Here is a 27,733-nt window from a genome sequence, read left to right as displayed (position 1 = left end):
TTTTGTTTTTGTTTTTTTTGTCTGGAAGCAGGTTACTTCATGAGATCAGACTGTTAACCGACGATTCAGTGGAGGACAAAGAGTTAATTGAGGAGGAATGAACGACCTGTTAGATGAAATATACTTGTGATTATCTGTTTAGAGCATTTTGGTAATTTAAAAAATATTCTATCTGATAGACATATGAGGAAGCCCTTTCTCTTCTTGATCTGTTTCTAACGCTCAATTTAGTAGACTGTGCCTTTGCAAATGGAAATAAAATATCCCTTAAAGTGTGAAAATTTAAAGCTTAAATGGGATTTTGTTCTCATTATCACTCAGAATTAAGGAGCATATACTTTTATGGACTCTATTTTCTTTTCATAACAATGCAGTTATTTGTATAGAGTAACTACAAAAAGCATTCGTCCTCCTTTTTACCAAGATAAAACTGAACAAATCAATTATGCAAACACAGCTTTGGAGTTATATTTAAGAATCTATCCTGCTCAGCCATGAGCAGTCCACCATTAAGGAAGAATGTTTTATTTCATATATAGAATCAATACCTAGAGAAGCCGTCTAGGAAATGTCTATGGTACCTATGCTATGGCTTTCAAGATCCCAGCCCTACAAGTCGAAAAGAAGGTCACTCTCCGGTAGAACAGGAGCTGTAACAGATCTGGGGAACCGCAAAAGGAGAGGAATTCATCCATATTTATAGGTATTACAGGTGGAACTTGATAGAGATGAATGCATTGGGTTTAGTTTTCTAGCCCTGGAACAGAAGAACAAATAAAAGCAATCTTAAAAAAAATCTCCAGGGGCACCTGGGTGGCTCAGTCGGTTAAGCGTCCGACTTCGCCTCAGGTCATGATCTCACGGTTTGTGGGTTCGAGCCCCGCGTTGGGCTCTGTGCTGACAGCTCAGAGCCTGGACCCTGCTTCCGATTCTGTCTCCCTCTCTCTCTGCCTCTCTCTTACTCACTCTGTCTCTCTTTCTCTCTCAAAAATAAACAAACATTTAAAAACATTAGAAAAATCTCTAGAATGATGGGGACCATTGAGGATGGAACCCCAAATTCCTTATAAAGTCTCCAGTGAGAAATGTGTTTTCTGGCCTTAGTAGTTGCTCAGAACCAGATGGCCTGAGACTTGCTGGCATCATAACAAAATGCTCTATAGCTGTACCATGTAAATGAAGCCAAGTAACAAAACCACAATGAATCTGTTTTTTTTTTTTTTAATAAAAAAAAAAATCTGTAGAGAACATCTATGAACACAGGGCAGACTGTTAAGAAAATTTTATCCAAAACTTGGAAACAAGGCAAAAGTCTGGTTACATGTGAACATCAAAATGCAACTTTATCTGAAAAGCCCATTGAAAGGTGATTTGGCTCTTCAGGGGGCGCCTGGATGGCTCAGTCGGTTGAATGTCTGACTTTGGCTCAGGTCATGATCTTGAGGCTGGTGAGACCAAGCCGCACATTGGGCTCACTGCTGTCAGTGCAGAGCCCGCTTCAGATCCTCTGTCCCCCTTTCTCTCTGTCCCTCACCTGCTCATGCTCTCTCTCTCTCAAAAATATATAAACATTAAAAAAAAGAAAAGGCTATCTGACTCCTTGGGGTAGTATAACTTTGTTTGACTTACTATTTACTATTGATTAGGGCCTAACTCTGTGAAGCCATTTGCTGCCCTGTTAAAAACAAAAGCAAAACCCTTGATAAGTTGCAAAGGATTTCTACTTGGTAGAAAAGATGACCTCAGAGTTTGTGGTTTTATTGCCCTGTACGACACTGGCCAGTTTTGTATCTCATTTAGCAAGCTTATCCCAACATGCTTTCCTTCCCTGACCGTTTATACACCGTCTCTGGTATCCATCTTTGAACCAGCATTATTAGCCAGGTAGTTCCCTCATTAATGAGTCCAATAAATCTTCGTCACAGGCTTACTATAGAACAGTCATACTTTTAACTTAAAAACGAAAGTTTAACATATCCTGTCTCCCAGGTGGAAGAAAAGAGCAAAATGTAATGCTTCTGTTTCTGTACTGGATAGCGTACACTGGTTTTGTTCCAAGAGTGGGATAATAAAAATACGAATAATGTCTAAAGGAGTGTGTGTGTTTCTGTACCTTTAAGAGCCCTTAATCATAGCTTTGAAACCTAGACGAGCAATGGAAGAACATGAATAACCCTACTCAGAAGGGTGGGACAGGGAGAAAGGTTAATCTAGAGTCACTGTCTCTTTCCCACATTACCGCTGCACAACCTCTGAACTTGCTCCTGGCCGTCAATTTCACCCCTCTCCAGTGCATTCGCCACACCACAGTCATGGGAATCTCTCACATATGAACTCTCACTTGCTAAACATAGCAACTGAAAGCCTCTTCCCTCCCTTCCATATCCATACTCCAGAATCAACTCCAGATGAACTTACAAGACCCTTCAAGATCTGCCTGTTGATAATCATTACGTCCTCAGTTACCACCAGTGCTACTCTTCGTCTCTAAGCTCTAGGCACGACGTGCTAAACCACACATAGTTCCTAAAATACGCCATTCTCCACCTCACACATGGCTCCCTCTGCCTGCAATGTCATGCCTTCCCACTTAACTTCTTCAGCATGTGATTCCCTTTCCTTGAGATTCAGCTACGGTGACATCTTCCTGGCTTTTTGGATGCCAACTTCTCTGACCAAGAAAGGCTGGGTCTCTTACACACGTCTGTATGACAGCTCTTATCACACCACATTCTGATCGCTTGTTGACTTGGCCAAGTCTCTTAGCTAAAAGCAGAGTCTGTGTCTGACTCCTCATTTTATCCCTGGCACCTAGCACATACTAAGCCTAGCATATAGTGCCTGGCACCTAGAACAGTTGCTCCAAAGTCCTTGCTGAACAATCCTGGGTGTAGATATTGGGAGCAATGGTAAAAGACAGGAGACCAAAGGCTCAATGAACATGGGGAAGTGAGCAGGGAGTCAGAGATGGCAGCAAAAGGTAAGAAATGCTACATAGCCAGAGGCTCAGAGAAGGTGTTTACATATGAGGGGTGATGAGGAAGGCTTAAAACACACAAGGATGCCATGCCACCTTCTACTAATCCTACAACGAGTGGAGAGTAGGAGAGTGGGCTTCCTTTCCAGGAAAGTGTTGCAAAAGAGATAGTTTTTCCTGGTCCTCACTTGAGGTTGGATTGGGGTACATGACCTGTACAGGGAAATAAAACGTGAGTGGAAATGAAATGTGTCAGTGCAAGACCCTTTAGATCCTTCCTCTCCTTCTAGCATGGCAAAAGCAGTGTTTGAGATGATGGCTGCTTCATCAGCTTGGCTTTCTGAATGATTATAATGAGGAGAACCTTCCTGTCAGCCCACACTGAATAGGTCACACAAGCAAGCATCGAGAATGGGTGTTCTAGTGAGTAGGCGAAAACAATGATACTGCTGTGGTTCGCTAACCTCACAATCCAGTTATACGATGGGGAGGGGGGGAATCTGGGAGAGCTTTCTCTGATCTCAATGCAGGGGGACAATATCACATTCCACATCCTTTCTCTCTCTTCTTAGCATTCCTACTGCTTGAGAGTATCTGGAAGTAGATGTAGTCAGTCTCACCCCCACCAGGTAAACCTTAGATTTCCCTCTCCCTCGGTTGTGCCTGTCACATACGATAGAATGGGACTTAAGCTGAGTTGTTACGTATACATGGCTCTAAATATAAAAGGAGATGTAATTAAGGACTTACAAACTAAGAGGCTAAAATCCACTTAAGTCTGTCCTTTTCTGTGGGGGCATGAAAGATTTTTGTTTCAATATTTATGTCCATGTGTACATGAGGTCCTTTGAAATAAGATCCCTGGAGGTAAAAAGCCAAGTTCTTCCACCCACCCTTCTGAGATGCCATAAATTTGAGGGAAACTACAGATCCCGAAGAGGACAAATCCATGTTCACACTACTTGTTTTCTCGCTCTACCTCCTTCCAGGTCTATAGTAGGCATAATGCCCTCATCCTGTACTTAGTAAGTTAAGCCCATGTCCCTGGATTGGGTGGGCCTAGATCCTGAGATAGTGGATTTTATTTTCTGCTCAGCACACATTCCCTTCTCCCCTTCTGGTAACAGAGACCTTGTGGGAAACCCATGCTACCATTTTGGATAAGGCTAAATTCCACCCTACCTCGCCCCATGTCAGAATACCCAATTCTTTTGGTCATAGTGATTGGTTCAATGGGTTCGTGATCCAAGCCATTCAACCATAATCTACCTTGAAACTTTGAATGGCCCCATAGACAATAAAATATTTTCTTTGGCATCAACAGCTGCCAGGGTAACTCAAGCCAAAAGCTGCCAATGGCCATCTCTGCCATTCTGTCTGCCTGAGAATAAAACGAATCTGGAGCACGATCTGATGACATCTTTGAACCCCTGGATGCAGTCATATCTTAAGTTATGTCTAGCCCTTAAACACATTAATCATGGTAGCCCTTTTGTTTATGCTTGCTTGAAATGGGTTTTCACTGATTAGAGTCCTGGGCAGTTCAGTAGGTTTAAGTCACTATAACATGAGTTGCATGGGTCATAAAATTGGGAATTGAGTTCAACTCCACGTAAAATAACCACATTTTTGCTATGGTAAAAGTAACATATAACCTCGGGAACATAACTATTGATGAGCAAAGACTCTTTGCCAACCCACGAAAGACAGATAGGACAAGTTAGCATTAAAAACTGGCACTCTGGGGGTGCCTGGGTGGCTCAGGTCCATGCAGACAGCTCGGAGCCTGGAGCCTGCTTTGGATTCTCTGTCTTCCTCTGTCTGTCCCTCCCCTGCTTGTGCTCTCTCTCAAAAATAAATAAACATTAAAAAAAAAAAAAAGAAAAGAAAAGAACTGGCACTCTGGGGGCACCTGGGCGGCTCAGTCGGTTAAGCATCTGACTCTTGATTTCAGCTAAGGTCATGATCTCATAGTTCATGGGATCAAGCCCCAAGTAGGTCTCTGTACTGACACCATGGAGCCTGCTTGGGATTCTATCTCAAAATAATAAACTTTTTTTTTTTTTTTTAAACAGAATTGGCAGGGCACTTGGGTGCCTCGGTTGGTTGGGCATCTGACTTCGGTTCAGGTCACAATCTCACAGTTTGTGGGTTCGAGCCCCACATCGGGCTGGGTGCTGACAGCTCAGAGCCTGGAGCCTGCTTCGGATTCTGTGTCTCCCTCTCTCTCTCTGCTCCTCCTCCACTCATGCTCTGTCTCTGTCTCTCAAAAATAAACAAACATTAAACAAAACAAAACAAAACAAAAAACCAGAATTGGCACTCTGGTGAGAAGTCCATGCTTACTGTATATATACCAGAGCCTGACATCAAAGAATAGACCATTTTCATAACAATGTAACTCTGCAACACGTTTATAGCTTACAAAGCATTTTCACATATTCAACACTCACAGAAATCCTATGAAGTCAATGTTGTAAATATTTTTAGGTTTTGGCCTTTTTTTATCAGTGTATCACTGATCTTTGAAGAACAGCTCTTTTGGGGACACAGATGGAGACTTGTTCATACTGAAGGTTGCTACCAATTGCAGTGGACCTGTTTGTTTTACCATCCTTGGATTTCTCTTAGGGAAGCAGCCCTTTCCCACTGCAGTGCAAGTTGAGTGGGATGGGCCTCACCCTCCCCTGCTCCGCGGTTTTACAGGGACTCGGCCTGCTCAATGACAAGATCGCAATTCAAAGCAGCAAATGGCTCGGTGATCAATCAGCATGATCTCAAGCAAAGCCGAGAAGTAGCCTTGTGGATTTTGCCAGAGCTATTTAGAAAGAAGTATTCCTCTTGGGATTGCAAATGTTTCGAACCATACTAACTTGGGATTTCCAGTAGATGTATTTGTCATCACTGGAGAAGATAGAATATAGCCCACACAGAAAAAAAAAAACAAAAAAAAAACAAAAACAAAAAAAAAACAAAAAACAGAGCAGAGATGGAAGTCTTTGACCAAGCAATGCCTGAGTCTCTGGTTTCAACCCTTCAATTCCCCAGACACGTGAACTTTTCTGACATGGTAGTAACGTTTATGGGTGAATTGGCAGGAGTGGGGGAGAGTAAAGTATGCACATTTTATGTACAGTCTACTCAATCTAAGGGCAGACTATCTGCTTTATGGACTAACAGAGGCTACCACTGTGAAAAATGTAAAGAACAATTCAATGAAAACATCTGATTTTTTGAGGGCATTAATTGGAACTAGAAAGTAATCCACAGATGTCATTTTATATGTATTACCAGAGGGGCACACGCTTTCCCCTTGCCAATAAAGCCTATGGTGAGAGATAGCTCATGTGGTTCTGGATTCCAAGACTGCCCTGTTGGGGCCTAAAAAGAATCAGGTAAAGGAAAGGACAAAGCAGGGACAAAGAGCTTCCTGTTGAGTCCTGTTGCAATATTAAAAAATAAAAACTCACCTAGGAAAACAAAGTTATTAGAAACTTTCAATAGACAATTGAACTGGTTAATTGCCAACGAATATGAGTACTGTTTGGTGTTCTTATACAGTACTATTGTTTTTATTCTTTGGGTGGTTACACTCTCCTCCCAAAAGCCAGACGTAGTTTAAGATTTATGCTAAATCGGTCTATCTGATCTTGTCTAGTTGTAACTGTACTTTCTATAGGTACTTTTGCTAAATGAGTGGTACCTTTTTTCTCCATTACCCCCTGCTAAGGGAGTGGAGCCTGCACTTGGCTTGAGGACTCAACACCAGTTGGTAGAAACCACCTTTCTCTACTCTTTAACCTTCTTGCAGATCCATGGGCCGTGGAGGGAATTCCCCCATCCCCTGTCTGACAAGTGGTGGAGCCCAGGTGAACAATTAGAAGCGTGATCGGTTTCCTGAAGGATTTTACGGTAGGTCTTTCTTTGCCTCTTAAAATATGCTTAAATTAGGAAAACTTCGAAGCAATTTACAAAAGTTTCTGACAATATATATATATAAACAACATCTTTATTGACAGTGGACTGGTAAGAGCAGTCAATTTGGTTTTATACGTAACCAAAAACACTTGAAAAATGGAACATTAAAACTTCCAACAATCACACTGGAGTACAAACAACACAGGTCGAACATCGAGCATAAACAGAACAAATACTGAAATGTAAAGGATCAGAGTTCTCAGCAAAACGAACTTAGAGCACGTCTCTCAATGCTGTTGAAACTGTAAATAGATTACAAATTTGAGTCTTTGGAACTGTCAGTTCCCAGTAGAGTGGTATGCAGAAGGGAAAAAAGCAGATTCCCCAAGGTCTCAAGGAGGCTCTGTAGGGAGCAGCACCAGACGGAAGGAAGAATAGAGAAGCCCCTTCTCTATGATGAGCTAGACAGTAGGATGGTCACAGTTCTTGACCGGTAAACAAGAGGTGTCAGATACATTCATTCTTAAGTAATATCTGCTTGACTGATGCTTAGCCACTTATTACATAGACTGAGTTTTTATCTCCCCAAATTTATCTTGAAACCTAATCCCCAGAGTGATAGTATTAGGAGGTGGGGTCTTTGGAAGGTCATGAGGGCAGAATTCTTCTGAATAGGGTTAGTGCCCTTAGAAAAGAGGCCCCAGAGAGCCCTCTTGCCCTTTTACCAGAAAACACAGCAAAAAGATGGTGGTCCCAGAACCAGGAAGGAGGCCCTCGCTGGACATTGAATGTGCTGAGGCCTTTCTCTTGGACTTCCCAGTCTCCAGGACTGTGAGAATGTTGTTTATAAGCCACTCGGTCTACGGCGAGTTATTTGGTTAGCAGCCCAAATGGACTGACATTTCATTAAAAAAAAAAAAAAGTAAATATATATATACACGTATATATATACATATGCGTATATATATACGCACATATATATACATACGTGTGTGTATATATATATTTACAAACATACATATACATATAGAGGTTTTCCACATAATTTATCGTGTGCCAGGTCTTTTACATGCATTCTTATCTAATCCTGACAATCTTATGAGAGAACGATGACTTATTCCCATTTTACAGATAAAGACACTGAAACTCAGTAAGGTCACATAAATGCTAAGTGAAGGTGGCAGAATTCAATCCCAACTTTGAAAATCCCACGTGGGTCTTATTTTGTTAGTCAAATTTGGGCCCCCAAATTATGACCTTATTTTCACTCAAGTGTTGGGCACGCTGAGAAATATTAGGCAGTTTAGGCTTGTGGGGGACATACAATCTCTACGGCAACTCCTTGACTCTGCCGTTGCAGCACCAACAAACATAAACAAATGAGTGTGGTCAAGATCCAACTAAGCCTTGTGTTTGGAGAAACAGGCAGAAGGCTGGACTTGGTCCATGGGTCCAGGCCACAGTCTGTCAGTTCCTACTTTAGACCATGAGTATGGACCACTGAGGTGGTGAAAGGATTAAGCGCCTTTCCCTTGTTCCTGTGCCAGCCCCCTATTCTGACCTCTCAGACCTTGAGCCTTCCCACCAGCCTCCACCCTTTCAACGTATCTTTAGTTCTTTCCAAAACCTCTTTCCAGCCCTTTCGGCCCCATATCCTATTGTTTTGATTTTCATTGCTGCTGGATTTAACTCCTTCATCCTTAACCATCTCGTTTGCTCTCCACTATCACTTCTTTAAACTCTATTCCTCTACTTCTTTTCAATAATACAACAAAGGTTTACAGAGAAGGAATTACAGTAACAAGGACAGGGTGGAGAAGGCAAGAGCACGGACTGGTTGCTGAAATGTTCATAAAGGATAGAAGTTAGAAGAGAAAAGAAATCTGTCACTACTTTCCTTCTACCTTTTCTTTAATTTTCTTGTCATACAATAGAGTAACAATAAAAACTGACATTTGCATAGCGTTTGGCTAAATATTTATTTCAACTTTTGCTTTTCCAATCCCACTGCTGGTTTTTGGTCACCCAAGTAACTTATGCTATCATTGTGGTTTCAGGTCTTTTCTACCTTCTTTAAAAAAAAAATTTTTTTTTAATGTATGTTTATTTTTGAGACAACACGAGAGACAGAGTGCAAGCAGCAGAGGGGCAGACAGAGGGAGACACAGAATCCGAAGCGGGCTCCAGGCTCTGAGCTGTCAGCCCAGAGCCCGACGCGGGGCTCGAACTCACGAACCGTGAGATCGTGACCTGAGCCGAAGTCGGACGCTTAACCGACTGAGCCACTCAGGCACCCCTCTACCTTCTTTAGGGCTCTGGGATGTAGCAAAGACCAACACACATCTAGGGAGAACAGTAATAACAACCGAAAGTGTGGACAGACTCTTAAGAGCCAGAGAAATGGCAACCTCTTCTTCATGGAGGGAGGCTGCTTATCCTCCAATGAGTCACTGCCTTGTGAACTAATTTCCATATCTGACAGGAAGGTGTGTCCTTGTGTCTCACAGTTGCTTCAATTATTCCTCTTGACTGGGACCCTAAATATAATAACACATCGAACTCCTCAACTTTTCAGACCCTCAACACCCCAGGGGCCTTTTCTCAATGTGACATAGTTTACAGAAAGCAGAATAATGTAAAGAAATGAAATCTTCACGTGAGTATAAAAACAAACAAACAAACCAGGATTCCTTCAATGCCAAAGATGGGAAAAGAGGCATTTGACTGAAAACTACAGTTAAGAGGTTGACCCATTCTCAACTTCAGGGTAATTCCAAGGAAGTAGAAAAAGATCTACACAGTAGAGGGTAACAATTATCTAAACTGATGACCAGCATAATCTTAAATGAATGTGACTTAGAACCTGCTGTAAATACATTCTATTTATGTGCATCAAATGAGACAGTAGCCTTTGGGGCAAGGAGAGGATCCAAAGCATATTTCAACTTTTAACCTTTAAGTTTTATAGCTAATATAAAAGAAATGACCCTCTCTGGAGAAATGACACTACCTGTATTACCTGGAGATCTACTTTGGATCCAAAGAGGAACAACTCTGTGCCTTCCTGATGATAAAGATATGGGTCCTCTGCCGAAGTTAACAAACAAGAATTTCCATACAGAATGAGAAGCTATAAACAGGGCTTTGATGTGACAAAGAGAGGGAGGACCCAGATCTCACCACAATGATATTGCTATCCACTCCCAAGGGTTTCTTGAATTTCCACGAAAGGGTATTTGGTGGGGGTAAGGGGGAAGGGGATCAAAATTTGAGATCCCTAGCTAGAAGCTTTCATACTGATTCAATCAGTAGATAGAAGGAACATTCTGTTTATGGCTCAAAACTATGTATTATGCAAGTAAAATCAGATGCATACACGATTGGTCCTCCAGCAGCATTTTATGGGTATTCCACCTAAATGCTCAGGTATTTAACACAGTGATAAAACCAACTTACATTTCTTTACATTCAGTAATTTTTCAGAGTTGCTCTTCAGTATGAATTCTTTGATGTCTGATGAGGGATGAACTGCACTTAAAGCTTTTCCCACATTCGTCACATCTGTAAGGCTTCTCTCCAGTATGAGTTCTCTGGTGTTGAATAAGAGCTGATGAATGAATGAAGGCTTTCCCACATTCATTACATTTGTACGGTTTCTTTCCAATATGAATTCTTTGATGTTTAGCAAAATTTGAGCTCCGGCTGAAGGTTTTCCCACATTCGTTACACTCATAGGGTTTCTCTCCAGTATGGATTCTCTGATGCTGAACAAGATGTGTGCTCTGACTAAAGGTTTTTCCACATTCGCTACATTCATATGGCTTTTCTCCAGTATGAACTCTCTGATGTTTAGTAAGGGATGAGCAGTGGCTAAAGGCTTTCCCACATTCCTGACATTTGTAGGGTTTCTCTCCAGTATGAGTTCTTTGATGTTTAATAAGAGCTGAGGAATGAATGAAAGCTTTATCACATTCATTACATTCATACGGCTTCACTCCAGTATGAATCAACTGATGCTGTACCAGATGTGTACTTCGATTAAAACCTTTTCCGCATTCATTGCATTCATACGGTCTCTCCCCAATGTGAATTCTCTGATGTATCGCGAGGGATGAGCTTTCTGTGAAGGCCTTCTTGCATTCACTGCATTCAAAGAGAATTCTGGTATGAGTTCTCTGATGTTTAGTTAAATTAGCTCTGTGGCTAAAAGATTTCCCACATTCATTACAGCTATAGGGTTTCTCTCCAGTATGGACTCTCTGGTGTCGAATAAGCACTGAATGGTAAGTGAAGAGCTCCCCGCAATCGTTACATTTATGAGGTTTTTTCTCTTTACAGGTTCTTTGCTTTTTCATTAAGTTTGATTTCGGTTTCAACCTTTTTCCAAGTGTGTGGAAGGCATAGGATCCTTTGGGAACTCTGTCTTGAGTGAGAAGAACAGACTTCTGACCAAAGTTTTTCCAATATACGTCATGCTCATGAGCTCCTTCTTCGGGGAGTGAATTCACATGGGTGAACATTTCTCTCAAGGGTCTCTCCTGATTTCCTTGCTGATTCTCTAACCAATTTTCACATTCAAGAGTTGTTTCCAAGCTGGAGTCATAGACACCGTTTCCTGTCAGTCTGTCTATTACTGCGGCTTGGCATGATTCTTCTTTGGAAATATCTTGCGCTGAAGTTGAATCTTTGCCCTCGGGTTTAGCCTCCAGGTCTGAAAGAAATTGGAAATGCAAATTTCCTTCGTTTTCAGTGCTCAACAAAAAGCAGTTCTGTAACAGCTAATGAAGATGAAACGCATGCTTTCGAGGAGTAGGTGGATTTGACTTTCATGAGATGATTTGCAAAGAGAAGCAAATGAAAGGAAACAAATGCACAGACGCGGAGAGAATGAGGAGACCTTATCCAGGAGAGTCAAAAGGGGATAAAGATGACCAGAAATACAGGAGAAGGAGAGATTCAGATGGAGCAATACATCACTGGATGAGCAGGTACTGAGCACACTAGATCAGCAGAGGGGAGAAACAAATTCTTACTGAACATCGACTTCTGTAATAAATACACGGTTATCACTTTAGTGTAGAGGACGGTCATGACGTCTAGGTTTCCAGACATCCAGTCCTACTCGTGTCCAAATATGCGTCCCATTTCCAGTATAATCTTCCCTAACAATGCTTTTATAATACACCTCTGATCAAAAATCTATGATCGCCCGAAGATATAATGGCAAATATATGAAATTATACTTACACAAGACTCCTCATTATAACACTAGTTGACACAGCAAAAGACTGGTAAATCTTAATATCCTACCTATACAACAGAGAACTCATTAAACACATGCTGATGTAGACATACAACTGGAAAATCTTAATATTCTACTGTAGAGAACTCATTAAGTACGCTATGATGTAGACATAAAATGGAGTACTAGGCAACTTTTTAAAAAGTCAGAAAGGTTTTCCATATATAGGTATGAAGTTCTCTCCAGGATTGAGTAAATAATTAAAAAAAAAACCCAGCAGGCTGCAAGTAAGGGTGTATAGTTTGCTACTTTTTGTGTAGGAAAAAAGGGGGGGAGGTAGGGAGATACAAATATACATACATATTTAGTTATATCTTCAAAAACCAAGGGCAGATTAATGAAATACTAGTAAAAATGGTTGTCTATGGGGAAAGTATCAGAATAGAAGAGGGCAGGGATGGAAGCTAAATCTCTTTAAATATATTAGAATTTTTATATCCAATATAAAACTACTTCATAAAGCTAAAATAATTTAAAGAGTGTGCGTCAAAGGAATAGGTTGGTCAATCAAACAGGAGAGCAACTTCCCAAAGAGTCAAGGATGTGCGGCTAAAAACAATACAAAGGTGATATTTCAGTCAGTCAGTAAAAGGTAATTTGTTTTCCAACAAATGGCGCTATGACAACTGATTAAACATTTAGAAGAAAATTAAGTTAAGGGTGCCTGGGTGGATCAGGTGGTTAAGTGTCCGACTTTGGCTCAGGTCGTGATCTCACGGCTCGTGGGTTTGAGCCCGGCATCAGGTTCTGTGCTGACAGCTCAGAGCCTGAAGCCTGCTTCAGATTCTGTCTCCCTCTCTCTCTGCCCCTCCTCACCTGCTTACGCTTTCTCTCTCAAAAAGAAACATTAAAAAAAATTTTTTTTAAGTTATGATTTAAAAAATAATTGTATGATGTAATGTCTCAACTCAGAAGATCTGCAAAACTCGATGAACCACTATTTTCGAAAAGATCAGTAGATTTTAACAAGAATACGAAAAATTCATGGATCTGATTTCAGATACCACATTGTATCTCATCTTTAAGAAACAACCGCTTGTCCAGTTTCAGTGTGGATCAGAACAGCCACACTTATCTGAAAACACCTACAAAATACTCCTTTCTTTTCCAACTATATATTGGAGTGAGGCTGGATTTCTTTCACACAAATCAACCAGAACAACATATCACAACAAACTGCATTCAGAAGCAGGAGAATACAGACTTACAAAAATGTAAAACAGTGTGTTTTCAGTACTTTTTTTTTTTGCAGCAAATAGTTGTTTTCATAAAAATTATATCATTTGCAATAACATGTAATGGGTTTATAATTGCTTTTTTACATAAAAATTTTTTTAGTATTTATTTTGGAGAGAGACAGAGCGCGAGTGGGGGAGGGACAGAAAGAGGGAGACACAGAATCTGAAGCAGGCTCTAGGCTCCGAGCTGTCAGCACAGAGCCGGATGAGGGGCTCAAACTCATGAACTGAGCTGAGTTGGATGCTTAACCAACAGAGCCATCCAGGCGTCCCTTTTTTTTGATTTTAGAGGCAGAGACAGAGAGAGAGAGAGAGAAAGAGTGCACGAGTGGGGGAGAGGGGCAGAGGGAGAGAATCTTTAACAGGCTCCACGCTCGGCATGGAGCCCAACATGGGGCTCCATCCCATGACCCTGGAAAATCAAGAGCTAGTCAACTGACTGAGCCCCCCAGGTGCCTGTGTAATTGTTATTTTTTTCTATTACTATTTTTTTAATGTTTATTTACTTTTGATAGAGATAGAGTGTGTGTTGGGGGGGGGAGGGGTTGCAGACAGAGAAGGAGATACAGAATCTTAAGCAGGCTCCAGGCTCCAAGCTATCAGCACAGAGCCTGATGTGGGGCTCAAACCCAAAAACCGTGAGATCGTGACCTGAGCCGAAGTCAGACGCTTAACCCACTGAGCCACCGAAGTGCCCCTATTTTTTTTCCCTAAAGTTTATTTGAGAGAGACAGAGACAGTGTGAGTGGGGGAGGGGCAGAGAGAGAGCGAGAGCGAGAGCGAGAGAGAGAGAATCCCAAGCAGGCTCTGCCCTGCCTGCTGCGCAGGGCCTGATGCGGGGCTTGAACTCACAAAACCGTGAGATCATGACCTAAGCCAAAACCAAGAGTCGAACGCTTAACTGACTGAGCCACCCAGGCGTCCCTTATTTTTGTTATTTTTAAATGAATAACTTAATAGTTTAAATTGCTTTCAGTTTCATTTCTAATTCAGGAAGTATTGGTAAATATAAACCACATAAACAAAAGCTCGTGAGGGTCCTCAATAATCTTAAACTGGATCCTTTGACGCCAGAGTACCTAAGAACTGCTACGAGTACAGAAACAGGGAGAGTATGTGAGATAAGGTTGGAATGATGACGAAAAGCCAGACTTTACAAGACTTTGTCGACCTCAAGGATTTTGATCGTTTTCTAAGAGCAACAGGAAGACACTTCAATGTTTCAAGCAAAAAGATGACACCATCAGATTTGTATTTTGAAAACATCACTCTCACTGTAATATAAAGAATGGTGGAAATCTATGGGGGCAAAGGTAGAACTGAGATTATCTGGGTAGTCCAGGCAAACAAAAGGGAGACGGAGGGATGCTAACTAAGAATGAAGAAATATTTACAATAAAATTAGATCAATGCAGTGACAAATTGGAAAAGGAGTTGGGGCGCCTGGGTGGCGCAGTCGGTTAAGCGTCCGACTTCAGCCAGGTCACGATCTCGCGGTCCGTGAGTTCGAGCCCCGCGTCAGGCTCTGGGCTGATGGCTCAGAGCCTGGAGCCTGCTTCCGATTCTGTGTCTCCCTCTCTCTCTGCCCCTCCCCCGTTCATGCTCTGTCTCTCTCTGTCCCAAAAATAAATAAACGTTGAAAAAAAAATTAAGAAAAAAAAAAGAAAAGGAGAGGGAGGGAAGGGTAGAAACCGTTCACAGATTTCTGGCTTGCGCAATTTGATAAGACAGCGGGTGTCGTTAAGACAATGATTGGAAAAGGATTCTCCTGGGTGGATGGAGAATTTGGGCATATATCAGGCAACCAGTTTCAAACATGCTGTATTGAGGCGTCTTTAACATAAGCAAATAAAGACATCAAATAGTTACACAAACGTTTAGAACAGTTGGCCCAAGGAGAGGTCTAGGCTGGAAATACAAATTTGGGATTCATCTAGATAGTGATGATCATTTGGTTGTGGGAGAAAATAGAGGCTGCAAACAGATGACCAGTGGGACAAATCTGACCCTCAGACTCACTGTATTTGGCCCACCCTATTTATACAGATTTTTTAAAAGTTTTATGTATTTATTTTGAGAGAGAGAGAGAGAGAGTGGGAGGGAGGGGCAGAGAGAAAGACAGAGAGAGAGAATCCCAAGCAGGCTCCAGACTGTCAGCACAGACCCTAACAAGCGGGGATTGAACTCACAAACTGCAAGATCATGACTGGAGTCAAAATCAAGAGTTGGATTGACTTTAAATTCTTTTTAAATGTTTTTATTTATTTTTGAGAGACAGAGAGCGCACAAGCATGGGAAGGACAGAGAGAGAGAGAGAGAGAGAGAGAGAGAGAGAGAGAGAGAGAGAGAGAGAGAGAGAGACACACACACACACAGAATCTGAAGCAAATTCCAGGCTCTGAGCTGTCAGCACGGAGCCCAAAATGGGGCTCATACGTGTAAACCACAAGATCATGACCTGAGCTAAAGTTGAACACCTAACCAACTGAGCCACCTAGGTGCCCCAAGAGTTTGATAGACTTTTTTTTTTAATGTTTATTTACTTTTGAGAGAGAGAGAGTGCGAGCACAAGTGAGCAGGGGAGGGGCAGGGAGAGAGGTAGACACAGAATTCCAAACAGGCTCCAGGCTCTGACCTGTCAGCACAGAGCCCAACGTGGGGCTCGAACTCACAAACCCTGAGATCATGACCTGAGCTGAAGTCAGATGTTTAACCAACTGAGCCACCTAGGTGCCCCAAGAGTTGGATTGATCTTTTTTTTAATGTTTTATTTACTTTTGAGAGAGAGAGAGAGAGAGAGCAGGGGAGGGGCAGAGAGAGAGGGAGACACAGAATCTGAAGAAGGGTCTAGGCTCTGAGCTGTCAGCACAGAGCTTGACTCAGGGCTCGAACTCCCAAATTGCGAGATCATGACCCGAACCGAAGTCGGACGCTTAACCAACTGAGCCACCCAGGTTGCCCAAGAGTTGGATTGATTTTAACCGACTGAGCCACCCAAGCACGCCAGAGAGAGATCTTTCCAAGCACAAATCAAAAATTGGAAAATTCAGGAGCACCTGGGTGGCTCAGTCAAACATCTGACTTCAGCTCGGGTCGTGGTCTCAAGGCTCATGGGTTCGAGCCCCTCATCAGGCTCTGTGCTGACAGCTCAGAGCCTGGAGCCTGCTTTGCATTCTGTGTCTCCCCCCGCCCCCACTCTGCCCCTCCCCTGCTTATTCCATCTCAAAGATAAATAAACTTAAAAAAAACTGGAATATTTAGAAGATTGTAATACATTAAATTTGTACATTAAAAAGCACCCAAAACTGAAGAACAAAACCTAGAAAAAACGTCTGACAAGGATTAAATGCCTCATGTATGAAGAGTTCTTGTAGCTCATTTAGAAAATGGCAAGATCTCCTGTAAAAAAAGGGAGAAGGGTTACAAACAAGCAAGGCTCAAAAAGTGATATGCCTACATGGGGAAAAGATGAATCTATAATCACAGGGGAAGATTTTAGAACTCTCAGTATTCCAAAGAATAAGAGGATTTAAAAAAGGATATTAAGACAAGATTTCCTTTTGGAGATGTACATACTATCAAGTATAATTAAAATAATTATTGTGATAATTAAAACATATTATTGCAGCATGGACAGATAAGTAAGACCAGAGAGCCTAGAAACAGACCCAAGTATATATGGGACCAGAGTTTACCAGAGTTAGGGTTACAAATCTGCGACAAAATATAGATTTTTCAATAAAAAGATGCTGAATTATCAGTTTTAAACATGGAAAAAGAGAAAAGTAGTTCCTATTTCACACAGTATGCAAACCCCGAGTATCTACCTGCAAGATAAAACTTGAACATTTTAGAATAAAGTATAGATTATCTTCCTGGAGCTGGAATAAGAAGACAATTCAGAAAAAGCATAAAGTATATTAAAAAAAAAAAAAAAAAAAAAGACAGGGCACCTGGGTGGCTCAGTTGGTTAAGTGCCTGAGGCTTGATTTCGGCTTAGGTTACGATCTCGTGGTTTGTGAGTTCGAGCTCCACGGCTGGCTCCGTGCGGACAGCGTGGAGCCTGCTTGGGATTCCCTTTCTCTCCCTCACTCTCTGCACCCTTCCCTCAAAATAAATAAATAAACCTAAAAAAAAGAAATCTACTAACATTAAAATTTTAAAATTCTGCACGCGTAAGACACCATAAAATAGAATAAGCCGCAGAGAAAAAGAACCAATATTTTTTTTCTCACTGATTCGTAATGGTACCTGTCATATATTAGTATCTAAAATATGTAAAGAACTCCAACAAATCAAGAAAAAGGTGTGAATGGCCCAATTTCAAAAAAAAAAAATAAGGCAAAGAATGTAAGTAGGTAATTTACAAAAGAGGAAACCTGAGTAGCTAATGAAATATATGAATTACTAAAACCAGAGAACCATGAATTAAAAAACATGAAATTTCATTTCATACCCATCAGACAGACACAAATTACTACATCTGATAGCATCACCTGTTGGCCCGGATGAAGGTAGGACCTTGGCAGTTCCTAACGAAGCCAAACATGTGATACTTGAAGATTCAGTCCATCTTATCCTGGATGGATAAACCAAATCTCAAGACGAATATAAAGACTCAATAAAAGGATGATCATTGCAACTCTCTTAGTAACAGCAGAGAAATTAAACTGTTCAGTTCACTTACACAATGGACTTACTCCACAGCAGTTAAAATGAACACAATTCACATGTATGAACATAGGTACTATCAAAATACAGTGTGAAGCTATAAGAGAATTAGATTACAAAATAAAAAGTACAACATAATACTATGCACACATAATTATTACTATTTTTTTTTTTTTTATCTTAGGGAGAGAGAGAGAGTGTGAGCGGGGGAGAGGGACAGAGTAGGAGAGAGGAAACACTCAACAGAGCCTGACACGGGGCTGGATCCCATGACCCTGGGATCGTGACCTAAACCAAAGTCAAGACTGAGATGCTTAACTGACTGAGCCACCCAGGCACCCCTACAATTGTTCTTTGACGTGTGTATATGTATATGTGTGAGTAACTACACACACACACACACACTAGAATGATTCACCCCAACTAGTTACTTCTAGGGACAGAGCAAATAAAAGGACTTTAAATCTGTCCCATTCTTTACTTCTTAAAAAGATATCACACACCTGTAAGAATGGCTAAAATGAAGCAGACAGACAATATTAAGTGCTGGTGAGGATGTGGGGCAACTCACATCCTCTGCTAGTGGGAGGGTAACTATAATTAAGACAATGACTTTGGAAGCCTAATATGGTGCCATCTACCAAAATACCTGCCCCAGGATCCGACAATTCTCCCTGTGTGTCTGTCCAACAGAAATGCATATACCGACATACCTTGTTTCATTCCACTTAATTGTGCTTCGCAGATACTGCCTTGTGTTTTGCCTTTTACAGATGGAAGGTTTGTAGCAACCCTGCATCAAACAAGTACATCAACGCCATTTTTCCAGCAGCATTTGCCCACTTGGTGCCTCTGGGTCACATTTTGGTAATTCTTGCAGTATTTCAAACTTTCTCATTAGTGTTGTATTTGTTAAGGCGATCTGCGATCAGTGATTACGGTTTGCTGAAGGCTCATATGACAGGAGTTTTAGACAACATTTTTTAATTAAGGTATGTGTGTTGTTTGGTTTTTAGACATAATGCTATTGTACCCTGTAGCGTAATATAAACATAGCTTTTACATGCAACGGGAAACCCAAAAATTCATTTCACTTCCTCTACTGCAACACTTGCTTTACTCTGGTGGTCTGGAACCAAACCTACAGTATCTCCAAGGCATGCCTGCATGGGTTCACCGGAAGACATGTAAGAGAATATACAGGGCAGTCTTCTTCATTTAGCCCCAACCTGGAAACTACCCACATGCCCATCTCAAGAGAACGGATAAACTGGTATATTGACATAATGAAAGATGGTACAACAAAGACAATGAACTATAAGTACATGCGAGAACATGGATGTATCTCACGGTCATGTTCAGTGAAGAAAGCCGGACATTGGAATATACAATAGGATTCTGTCTAAATGAAGTTTAAGAACAAGTTCTATGGTGTTAGAAATTGGGATAAGGTCACCCTTGGAAGGAATGAAGGGACAAGGGTGCTTCCGGGCTGGTGAGGTTGCTTCTCGATCTGGGCAGTAGTCACATGAACGTGTTCATTTGCGAAAATTCGAAGAACTGTACAGTTATGATATTTTTATTTTGCATTGCAAAATAAAGAAACAAAGGCAAAAGAAGCAAAGTACTGGCATATGTCTGGTTTTGACAGTGAACACGTGTTATTTTATTTTCTCAACTTTTATATTATTTAAAAAGCTGTATAATTTAAAATAAGATATTAAAAAAATAAAAGCGCGTAGGTATTGCTAGTATTTTTTAAGCACGGAAAAGTGTCACTTTTTTGCTGTCCTGTGGCGTTACTGTTTCTGAAGACTCCCATGCATCTGACTCACCTGAATAGCTGCTTTTGGGGGCTTTTCTCTCAAGCATCAGTGGTTCTTTTCCGCTCTCCAAACTGTAGTTCTCAGATTTGGAAACTGGAAGCCCTGCTCATAGAAAGAAAGAGAGAGAGAACGAGAGGGGAGGGGAGGGGAGGGGAGGGGAGGGGAGGGGAGGGGAGGGGAGGGGAGGGAAAGGACAACAACAAAAAGAAACAGGACTTAACTATTTGTGATGGGCACAAAGGTCTATTCTAGAGCACAGTCCCAACCCCTTGATCTACAAAGATAGGATATTAAAAGAAGATCAGAAATAAGGGAGGATGGACCTTGAATGGAACTCAAAATATCTGCAGCAAGAGTCTGGGTCTGGTAAGGAGTTTACATGCACTGGAAAAGGCAAATGTATCTGCCGGTCAAAAAGAAGAGAATTTCTCAGGGCACCTGGCTGGCTGGCTCAGTGGGGAGAGCACATGACTCTTGATCTGAGGGTCATGAGTTCAAGCCCCACGTTGGGTGTAGCGCTTACTTAAAAAGGAAGAAGACAATTTCTCTTTATTTTTCTATTGAGGAAGTTCCAGAGAGACACCGCAGGTGAGTCCTTAGCTTAGGGAAGAGGTAGAGAAAGTGGGACCTCAGTGGCAGCACCAAAAAGTTGTGCCCTGTGGCGACTAGAGTTTTTGTCTCCTTTTTAATAGTATTCCCCTTTCTTCCTTCTTCATTTATCAGAACCCACTTTCTTAGGGAATTTATTACACAAGCATAAAATTAATTCAAGGCAAAAAGTACTAAATTAGAAAATGATGGCAACAAATTACTGATACAAATAGAACTTCTGAATGTTCATGTGTAAATATCACTGGGAGAAGATAACATAGTTCCTTCTACCCCCGAAAGAACACATACGTGTGGGAGTACCCATTCGCACATTCCCACACCCACACACCCTTCACGGAAGTGAGCGTAAGATCCACACTGGCCAGAGAGTAATTTCTCTCTCTGAGAGACTTATGCCACCTTAGAGCTGCCGATGGCCACCTTTGCTGCATGGGGAGAGCCTGAGAATAAAGCTAATATAGGGCAAAGCCAAGCCACGTGATTAAAACAAAATAAAGGAGATATCTGACAATATTTATAATTTCCTGAACCAAGATTCTTATGCCCTTTAAGTTAGTGTGAAATAGGTTTCTGTCATTTGAATCCAAAGAATTTTGATATAAAACAAGCACAGACATTTCACCAAGAACCAAGGGCAGAAATAGATTTTCTCTGGGCCCAAAGGGATCAATACTTCATGATTTCTGAATGCAAAAGTGAATGCTTTGTTAAGCTATTTCACTTTCAATAAAGTAATGACGTCCCCAAAGCAGATTCGAGTCACAATGAGAACCCATCCTTACAAAGCGACACCAGGTTCCTATAGTTCTCCAGCATCACCTCCCTTTGGGCAGGATCCAGCTTCCCCCACTCCTCTGGGGTAAAGTCCATGGCCACATCCTTGAATGTCACTGATGCCTAAGACACAAACATACTTTTGTTCACATCTTTCACTCAACAGACTCAATTTCACCCCCCCCAATTTCTGATGGCCCTAGAGTAGACGTGTAAAATACATGCATGAGGGGAATGGTTGTGATAAATGACAAGCCTTGTCATGTATTCAAATTCGGAATACTCCAAAGTCACTGGGTATCACCTATGTCCTGGATTCAATATGAGAACTGAAAGAAGACAGACTGTGGTTTTTCCATTGAGACCACAGTTCTTCCGGTTAATGAAGAGCTGAAACATGAACCAGTGAGTCAACAATGCAATTTGGCAAACTAAACAAAAAAAGAGCAGAGGAAAAATGATGCATGTCTGCATAATTCTCCTGGTGAGTCCTCAATAAAAACTCAAAGAATTAACCTAGCCAATCAGAAGATGAATTGAAATGCAAAACTTGCAAAGGAAGAAGTTATGGAATGAAAAGATTGGCAAAAGGCACCAAATCCAGGTAGGCATGGAATTCAAGGCAAAAAGCATTAAATTGGAAACTACCAGCAACAAATTGAAGGCACAGATATAACTTATAAACGTTGTAAATATCATAGGATTAAGTTTATATAACACAAAATATACAAAAGCTGAAATAAATTATTATAAGTGAGATAAATGTTAACTTTCAGAGAATCTGAATGCAGAGTATATGAAAACTCTTTTTACAACATTTCTTTAAGTCTAAAATTACTTCAAAATAACGTTTCCAAAGTGGAAATGATCTGAGATTTAAATAACAATAAAAAAAAAACAAGAATCGTCCTTGAAAAATAAAATGAAATATAAAAAAATCATTGAGTAGCCACTAAACAGACAAGATATTATGAGTAAAAAATGAACTTGGTCCTATAATCTGCATATCTCTAGCTGAAATGACACTCAACGGGAGTTAATTTCCAGATTAAAAGAAAAAAAACACAGAAAAATGCCAACTATTGCACAAAAGGCAGGAAACAATACAAAAGAACAAAGCATAGCAAACAGAATTATAAAAATCATGTGGTGGGGCGCCTGGGTGGCGCAGTCGGTTGAACGTCAGACTTCAGCCAGGTGACGATCTCGCAGTCCGTGAGTTCGAGCCCCGCGTCAGGCTCTGGGCTGATGGCTCGGAGCCTGGAGCCTGTTTCCAATTCTGTGTCTCCCTCTCTCTCTGCCCCTCCCCCGTTCGTGCTCTGTCTCTCTCTGTCCCAAAAATAAATAAACGTTAAAAAAAAATATTCTTTAAAAATCGTGGTAAAAATCTGAAACAAGTAATTAATATGAATTAGTTAATTTACCTCATAAAAAGGTGGGGTTTTTTTGTTTTTGTTTTTTTTAAATGCTGCATCCTCTTTACAGAAAGGGCTCTCAAAAAAAAAAAAAAATCCAAAGTTGGGATGCGAGGGAAGTGAAATATACATCACACTGTTATCCTCAGTAGGGAGAAGTGGGGGACTGAATGGGAGGAAGTAATATTACCTTTATCTTTATAAATGTCTGTGCTGTTCACCTGGTTACAGCGAGCAAGAATTAAAACTTTAATGTTTTAAGAAATCTAGTAAGTTAAAGACAAAAAATAGCCCAGGAAAATTCTAGTAAGAAAGTTGCAAAGTTGGCATCAAGCAAAATCTAATGCATTGCAAAAGACATTTAAAAAAAAAAAATTCCATAAAAGGTTTAATACACCCGGAAGCGATAACAATCCTGAATCCATTATCAAAGTGTTGAAATATATAAAGTGCTCACCTTTCCCTTGGTACCTATACCCCGATTTTCCTCTGGCTGCTATGCTTGGCTACTTTTAGTATAGTTCAGGTGGTATTAATTCCATCCCTGACTCATGGGTGGGACATATATTTATAAGGGTATGTGCAGGTATATCCCCTAGGTCTAACCAATTGGAAAATTACCATCAGATCTGGCCAATAATGGTGCCAGAATGTGCCTAGTGCCCATTAAAGAGTTAATTCCAGGACTTGTTGGAATGAGTAGGAGAGAAAATGCCTTTTTTTTTCCTCTGGTCTTCAACACGGGAAGATGTAAGCCTAAATATGTTAGGAATCAGCATTAGGAAAAAAAAGTCTGCTTGACAGCAAAACCCAATGAGAGAGGGAAAAAAAGGTCACTGAAATGGATAGAGTAAGTTCTCATAATACTCTTTGAACTCCATACCACGCTTGGATGTTTCACTTATGTTAGTCAATAACTCTTTTTGCTTAAGCCAGTTTTGAGTTTTCATGAGCTGCATCTTAAAACTTGACTAATACATGCTTTGAGATTCATGTAAGGCAGTGGAAAAACCAAGGGAGACAAGCAAGTATATAGAAGGATCGTGAGAAGGGGTGCTCAGCCCGAAGAGCGTGTGACTCTTGATCTCGGGGTAGTGAGTTCGAGACCCATGTTTGGTGTAGAGATTGCTTAAATAAAAAACTAAAAAACTTTAAGAAAAAAAAAAAAGGATCCTGAGAAGTCACTTTTCAAACAGTACGAATGTGCCAGTGTCTACTTTTTCGCTTCGGATTATAGTAGCAAAAAGAAAGGCTAATTGAGGTACGCCACGCACATCATGGGGAGCTCTGTCTTCTCCCCAACTTTTCAAAATACAAATAGTTAAGAGACTAATACACTGTTTGCCCACACAGTCCAACCACCACTCGAATTCAACAATTCTTAGTATCTTCCCTCGGGAAGGGGGGCGGATCGGGAAGTAAGCTGCAGATGTTAACACTTCACCTCTAAAATACTTCAACATTCATCAATTTGGAGGGCTGGATTCTAATTCTTTAAATTAAGCCTTCAGGGGCGCCTGGGTGGCTCAGTCGGTTAAGCGTCCGACTTCGGCTCAGGTCGTAATCTCGCGGTCTGTGAGTTCGAGCCCCACGTCGGGCTCTGTGCTGACGGCTCAGAGCCTGGAGCCTGTTTCAGATTCTGTGTCTCTCTCTCTCTCTCTGACCCTCCCCCGTTCATGCTCTCTCTCTCTCTCTGTCTCAAAAATAAATAAACGTTAAAAAAATAAAAAAAAATAAATTAAGCCTTCAGGGGGTGCCTGGGTGGCTCAGTCCGTTGAGCAACCGACCTTGACTCAGGTCATGATCTCACGGTGGGGCTCTGTGCTGTCAGCTCGGAGCCTGGAGCCTGTTTCGGATTCTCTGTCTCCCTCTCTCTCTCTCTGCCCCTACCCCACTCACACTTTGTCTCTCTCTCTCTCTCAGATATAAATAAACGTTTAAAAATAAAATAAGTTCCCGGGGCGCCTGGGTGGCTCAGTCGGTTAAGTGTCGACTTCAGCTCAGGTCACGATCCGGCGGTCCGTGAGTTCGAGCCCCGTGTCAGGCTCTGGGCTGATGGCTCAGAGCCTGGAGCCTGCTTCCGATTCTGTGTCTCCCTCTCTCTCTGCCCCTCCCCCGTTCATGCTCTGTCTCTCTCTGTCTCAAAAATAAATAAAACCTTAAAAAAAAAATTAAAAAAGAAAAATAAATAAGTTCCCTAAGTTACCAAGCACAGAAAGAGCATAAACAGTCCAAGAAGGACAATGCTCCTCCTATGCCTGTTGAATGACAATAAATACTAGATGGAGAGGGTACTGGGGGTAAGTAGAAGACATTTTCTACGGAGTGCATTAGATACCCAAGCAGTCTCTTAGAACTGGAACCCAGCTCTCTACTTGAGCTCTAGCGGACAACGAAAGCCCACCCTAAAAACAAGGGGGTACGTGTGCACTCTGAGCAATCAGGCGGCGTTTTCAATAATCGGGAGGGACTCCCACTCACCTGGGATCTAGCTGTGAGTCGCAGAGCTGCCACTTCCCCCTCTTCTGTGCTCCGCTCTTGGGAAAGGGGAGCATCCTGGGAAGACAGAGCTAAGGGCAAGAAAGCAGTGATGATGGGGCCTGGATCCATCTTGTGACTTGGATCAGCCAAATTCCCCCCCCCCCCCATACGAATGAAGCTCCCTACCAGCACCGTAACAGAAGGGAGCCCCAAACAACCCAGGATCCCAGCGTCACGGCCAATGTCCAGAAGCACTGCTACAATTATAACACATTCTGGAAGATGGCACTCTCTGATCTCGAAAGCAAAATAAGTCCGTTTGATCCCTGAGCCAAACGTCCCTATCAGAAAGACAGACTCAACCGGTTTTCAAAAAGCATCCTGCAAGCTTACTGAAAACCGGAGACTGCTGTATCCCATCTCCAAATAATTATCGTTAGTTGAGTCTGCGGTGCGATCTAGAAATCTAACAAGCACCCGGGCATGTAATTCTGATGTAGGAAGCCAAACTTCAACAAAGACTGTTCTAGTAGCACTGGAAGTCAGTCACGGACTTCTAGGCCTGTTTTCTCCCGTATAACACAAAAATCACTTGCTTTTTGAAATCATAGGGCTGTTGTCCAGACAAAAAGGCATCAAAGGTATGGGAAATACTTTTGCCAAGCAAAAAGCTAAGTTCTCAGACCGATGATTGAGGCTAGGATGGCATAATCATCTGGGAAGAAGGTGGGAGAGAAAGTAATCGAGGCTATGTTCACGCCTTAGAAGCTAACATTCCGCTCGGACTTTGGGGGTGGCTTTGAAGGGTCCATTGTGCGCCCAGCTGGAGAGGAAAGGGGGATGGATCCCACACCAAGCCCTCCCTGCTCACTCGAAGAGGCCATCCGTCCCCCAGACAAAGGAGACGGACAGCACTCTCAACCAAGAGCCACCTCCTGTGAGGCCAATTGATTTCCCTTCAGGAGGAAGGAATTTGACCGTTCCACAACACAAGTTCAATACTTCTGCAACTCTCACCTCTCTTCTCGTGCACATCGGTCTCCATGATCACCACCTGCTCCCGGTTCCGATCTCCCCCGCCAGTTCAGACTTCTCCGGGCCGAACAGTGAGAAGCCTCCGTGGCCTCGTCGTCCTCCCTCCTGCCTTCCCTCGGGGGGCTCCGCTGAAAGGTTTCGATCTGGTCGGGTCGGGTTTCTTCCTCACTCTCGAGCCTGGCTCGGTGCCGCGAGGCTGGAACCTGGAAACCCGGGGAGAGCATCCCTGAGGCTGGGTGCCAGGTGCCTGTCCCTGCAGCTCGCAGCTGTCCCTGGGGGCACCGAGCGGCTGCACGGGTCCAGCCAAGGTATCAGGCGCGCAAACAAACCCCGCCGCGCTCCGGCCTCTCCCCGAAGCCCCGCGCCTGCCCCGCGCCCCGCCCGTCGCGCCCCCGCCCGCACCGCGCTCGCACCCGCGTCCCGGGGAGGCGGCACCGCGGGAGGGATTCGGGCCGGAGCGCGAAGGGATGGAGCTCATGATCCTCCCTCGAGGCCCCTTCCACAAACGCGCACTCCAGCCCCGACTCGGCACGGAAGGATGCCCCAGGGGCCACCATCTAGGCTGGGCGGAGAAGAGCGGCAGGCGAGCGGCCAACTCACCTCCCATCCCGGGCCTGACAAAGGCTACGAACTTCTTGGGCCAGCTCGGAGTCGCGCATGCGTAAGAAGGAGCGGGGCAAGGCTGGCAGGCCTCAGCCAGCCCCGGAACTACGAATCCCAGAAGCCTCTGGGCGCTGCCAGACTCCTTTTCTCAGCAGGTGGGAGCACACGTGGCGCGGCTGGGAGACTCGAAGGAGCTGTGGTCTCCTTTCCTCTCGCGAGAGTATCGGGCCGCTACGCTCGTGTCGGATTCTCCCCGGGGAGAGCGCGGACGCCGAGAGACGGAGCCGCGTCGGCGGGTACCCGCGCTTTGTCTCCTCGTGGGACCGCCGCGCAGTGCTTAGGGCCGCTGAGGACTTCAACCCTGACGACTCAGCCGTCAGATTATATGAGGGCATGTGGCTTTCCCCGTATTTTTGTCCTCCCAAACTCCTCCTTTGCCTTCAAACAATGTGAAAGGTGTATTTTGGGGAACAGCGGGTTGTGTCCCCAAACCGCTGTTCGTGCATCCATAGACGGCTTGTGATGCAGAACACTGACTTCTGTGAGATAGATGAGTTGAAAAGACTCGGCCAGTTTCAACAAGTGGGAGCAGCAGATTCTTTGCAGCCATAACAATTAATTGAAATTTATCAAAAGAGGTTGTTTGCCCAAGGGAGAGTGGTTAGTCTTTTATTGTATTCTTTCACTAACCTCTAACTAACCAAACTCTAAAACCCCTAAACTGCCTTTCCTCATCTCGACGAATGACTTTCATTCGTCGTTTGCCCACAAACCCCTCTGCAAAAGCCAGAACCAGAATATGCTCAACTCTTCTTTTTCACGGTCTATCTCCAAGTCCCTAACTCAAGTTTTCTTTCCCACCAGTGTATTCTGCTCACTTT

The 27,733-nt window shown here is 42.6% G+C and overlaps 1 protein-coding gene across 8 annotated transcripts; it reads right to left on the bottom strand.

The window, feature by feature from the left end:
• ZNF286A (zinc finger protein 286A) lies at nucleotides 1-26,975 on the bottom strand. Of its 8 annotated transcripts, XR_006589455.1 has the most exons (8): nucleotides 26,850-26,975; nucleotides 26,232-26,452; nucleotides 25,215-25,303; nucleotides 21,327-21,441; nucleotides 19,942-20,034; nucleotides 10,352-11,606; nucleotides 582-757; nucleotides 1-106 (listed from the first exon to the last, which is right to left on the bottom strand). XR_006589455.1 is itself a non-coding variant. In XM_045044424.1 (7 exons), the coding sequence occupies exons 2-6, from the start codon at nucleotides 26,257-26,259 to the stop codon at nucleotides 10,375-10,377; spliced, it is 1,557 nt and encodes a 518-aa protein (XP_044900359.1). In that variant the 5' UTR covers nucleotides 26,260-26,452; nucleotides 26,850-26,975; the 3' UTR covers nucleotides 1-757; nucleotides 10,352-10,374. The 8 variants fall into 8 exon arrangements, 7 of the variants coding, with proteins under 7 accessions (XP_044900359.1, XP_044900357.1, XP_044900358.1 ...); XM_045044424.1 differs by having other exon boundaries at nucleotides 1-757; XM_045044422.1 differs by lacking the exons at nucleotides 1-106; nucleotides 582-757 and having other exon boundaries at nucleotides 10,276-11,606; nucleotides 26,850-26,974.
• Nucleotides 26,976-27,733: the final 758 nt, after the last annotated feature.

This window comes from Felis catus, chromosome E1 (assembly GCF_018350175.1).
Source record: "Felis catus isolate Fca126 chromosome E1, F.catus_Fca126_mat1.0, whole genome shotgun sequence".
NCBI lineage: Eukaryota > Metazoa > Chordata > Mammalia > Carnivora > Felidae > Felis > Felis catus.
Note: the sequence above shows the minus strand (reverse complement) of the source record. Positions and strands in the feature narration are given on the sequence as shown.

Excerpts from the sequence above, each read along its gene's own strand:
- ZNF286A (XM_045044424.1), bottom strand. The coding sequence starts at position 26,259 with ATGGAGACCGATGTGCACGAGAAGAGAG. Across the intron at positions 21,442-25,214 it reads GACTCACAGCTAGATCCCAG|GCATCAGTGACATTCAAGGA; the intron begins GTGAGTGGGAGT and ends TTTGTGTCTTAG. Across the intron at positions 11,607-19,941 it reads CCCCAAAAGCAGCTATTCAG|ACCTGGAGGCTAAACCCGAG; the intron begins GTGAGTCAGATG and ends AATTTCTTTCAG.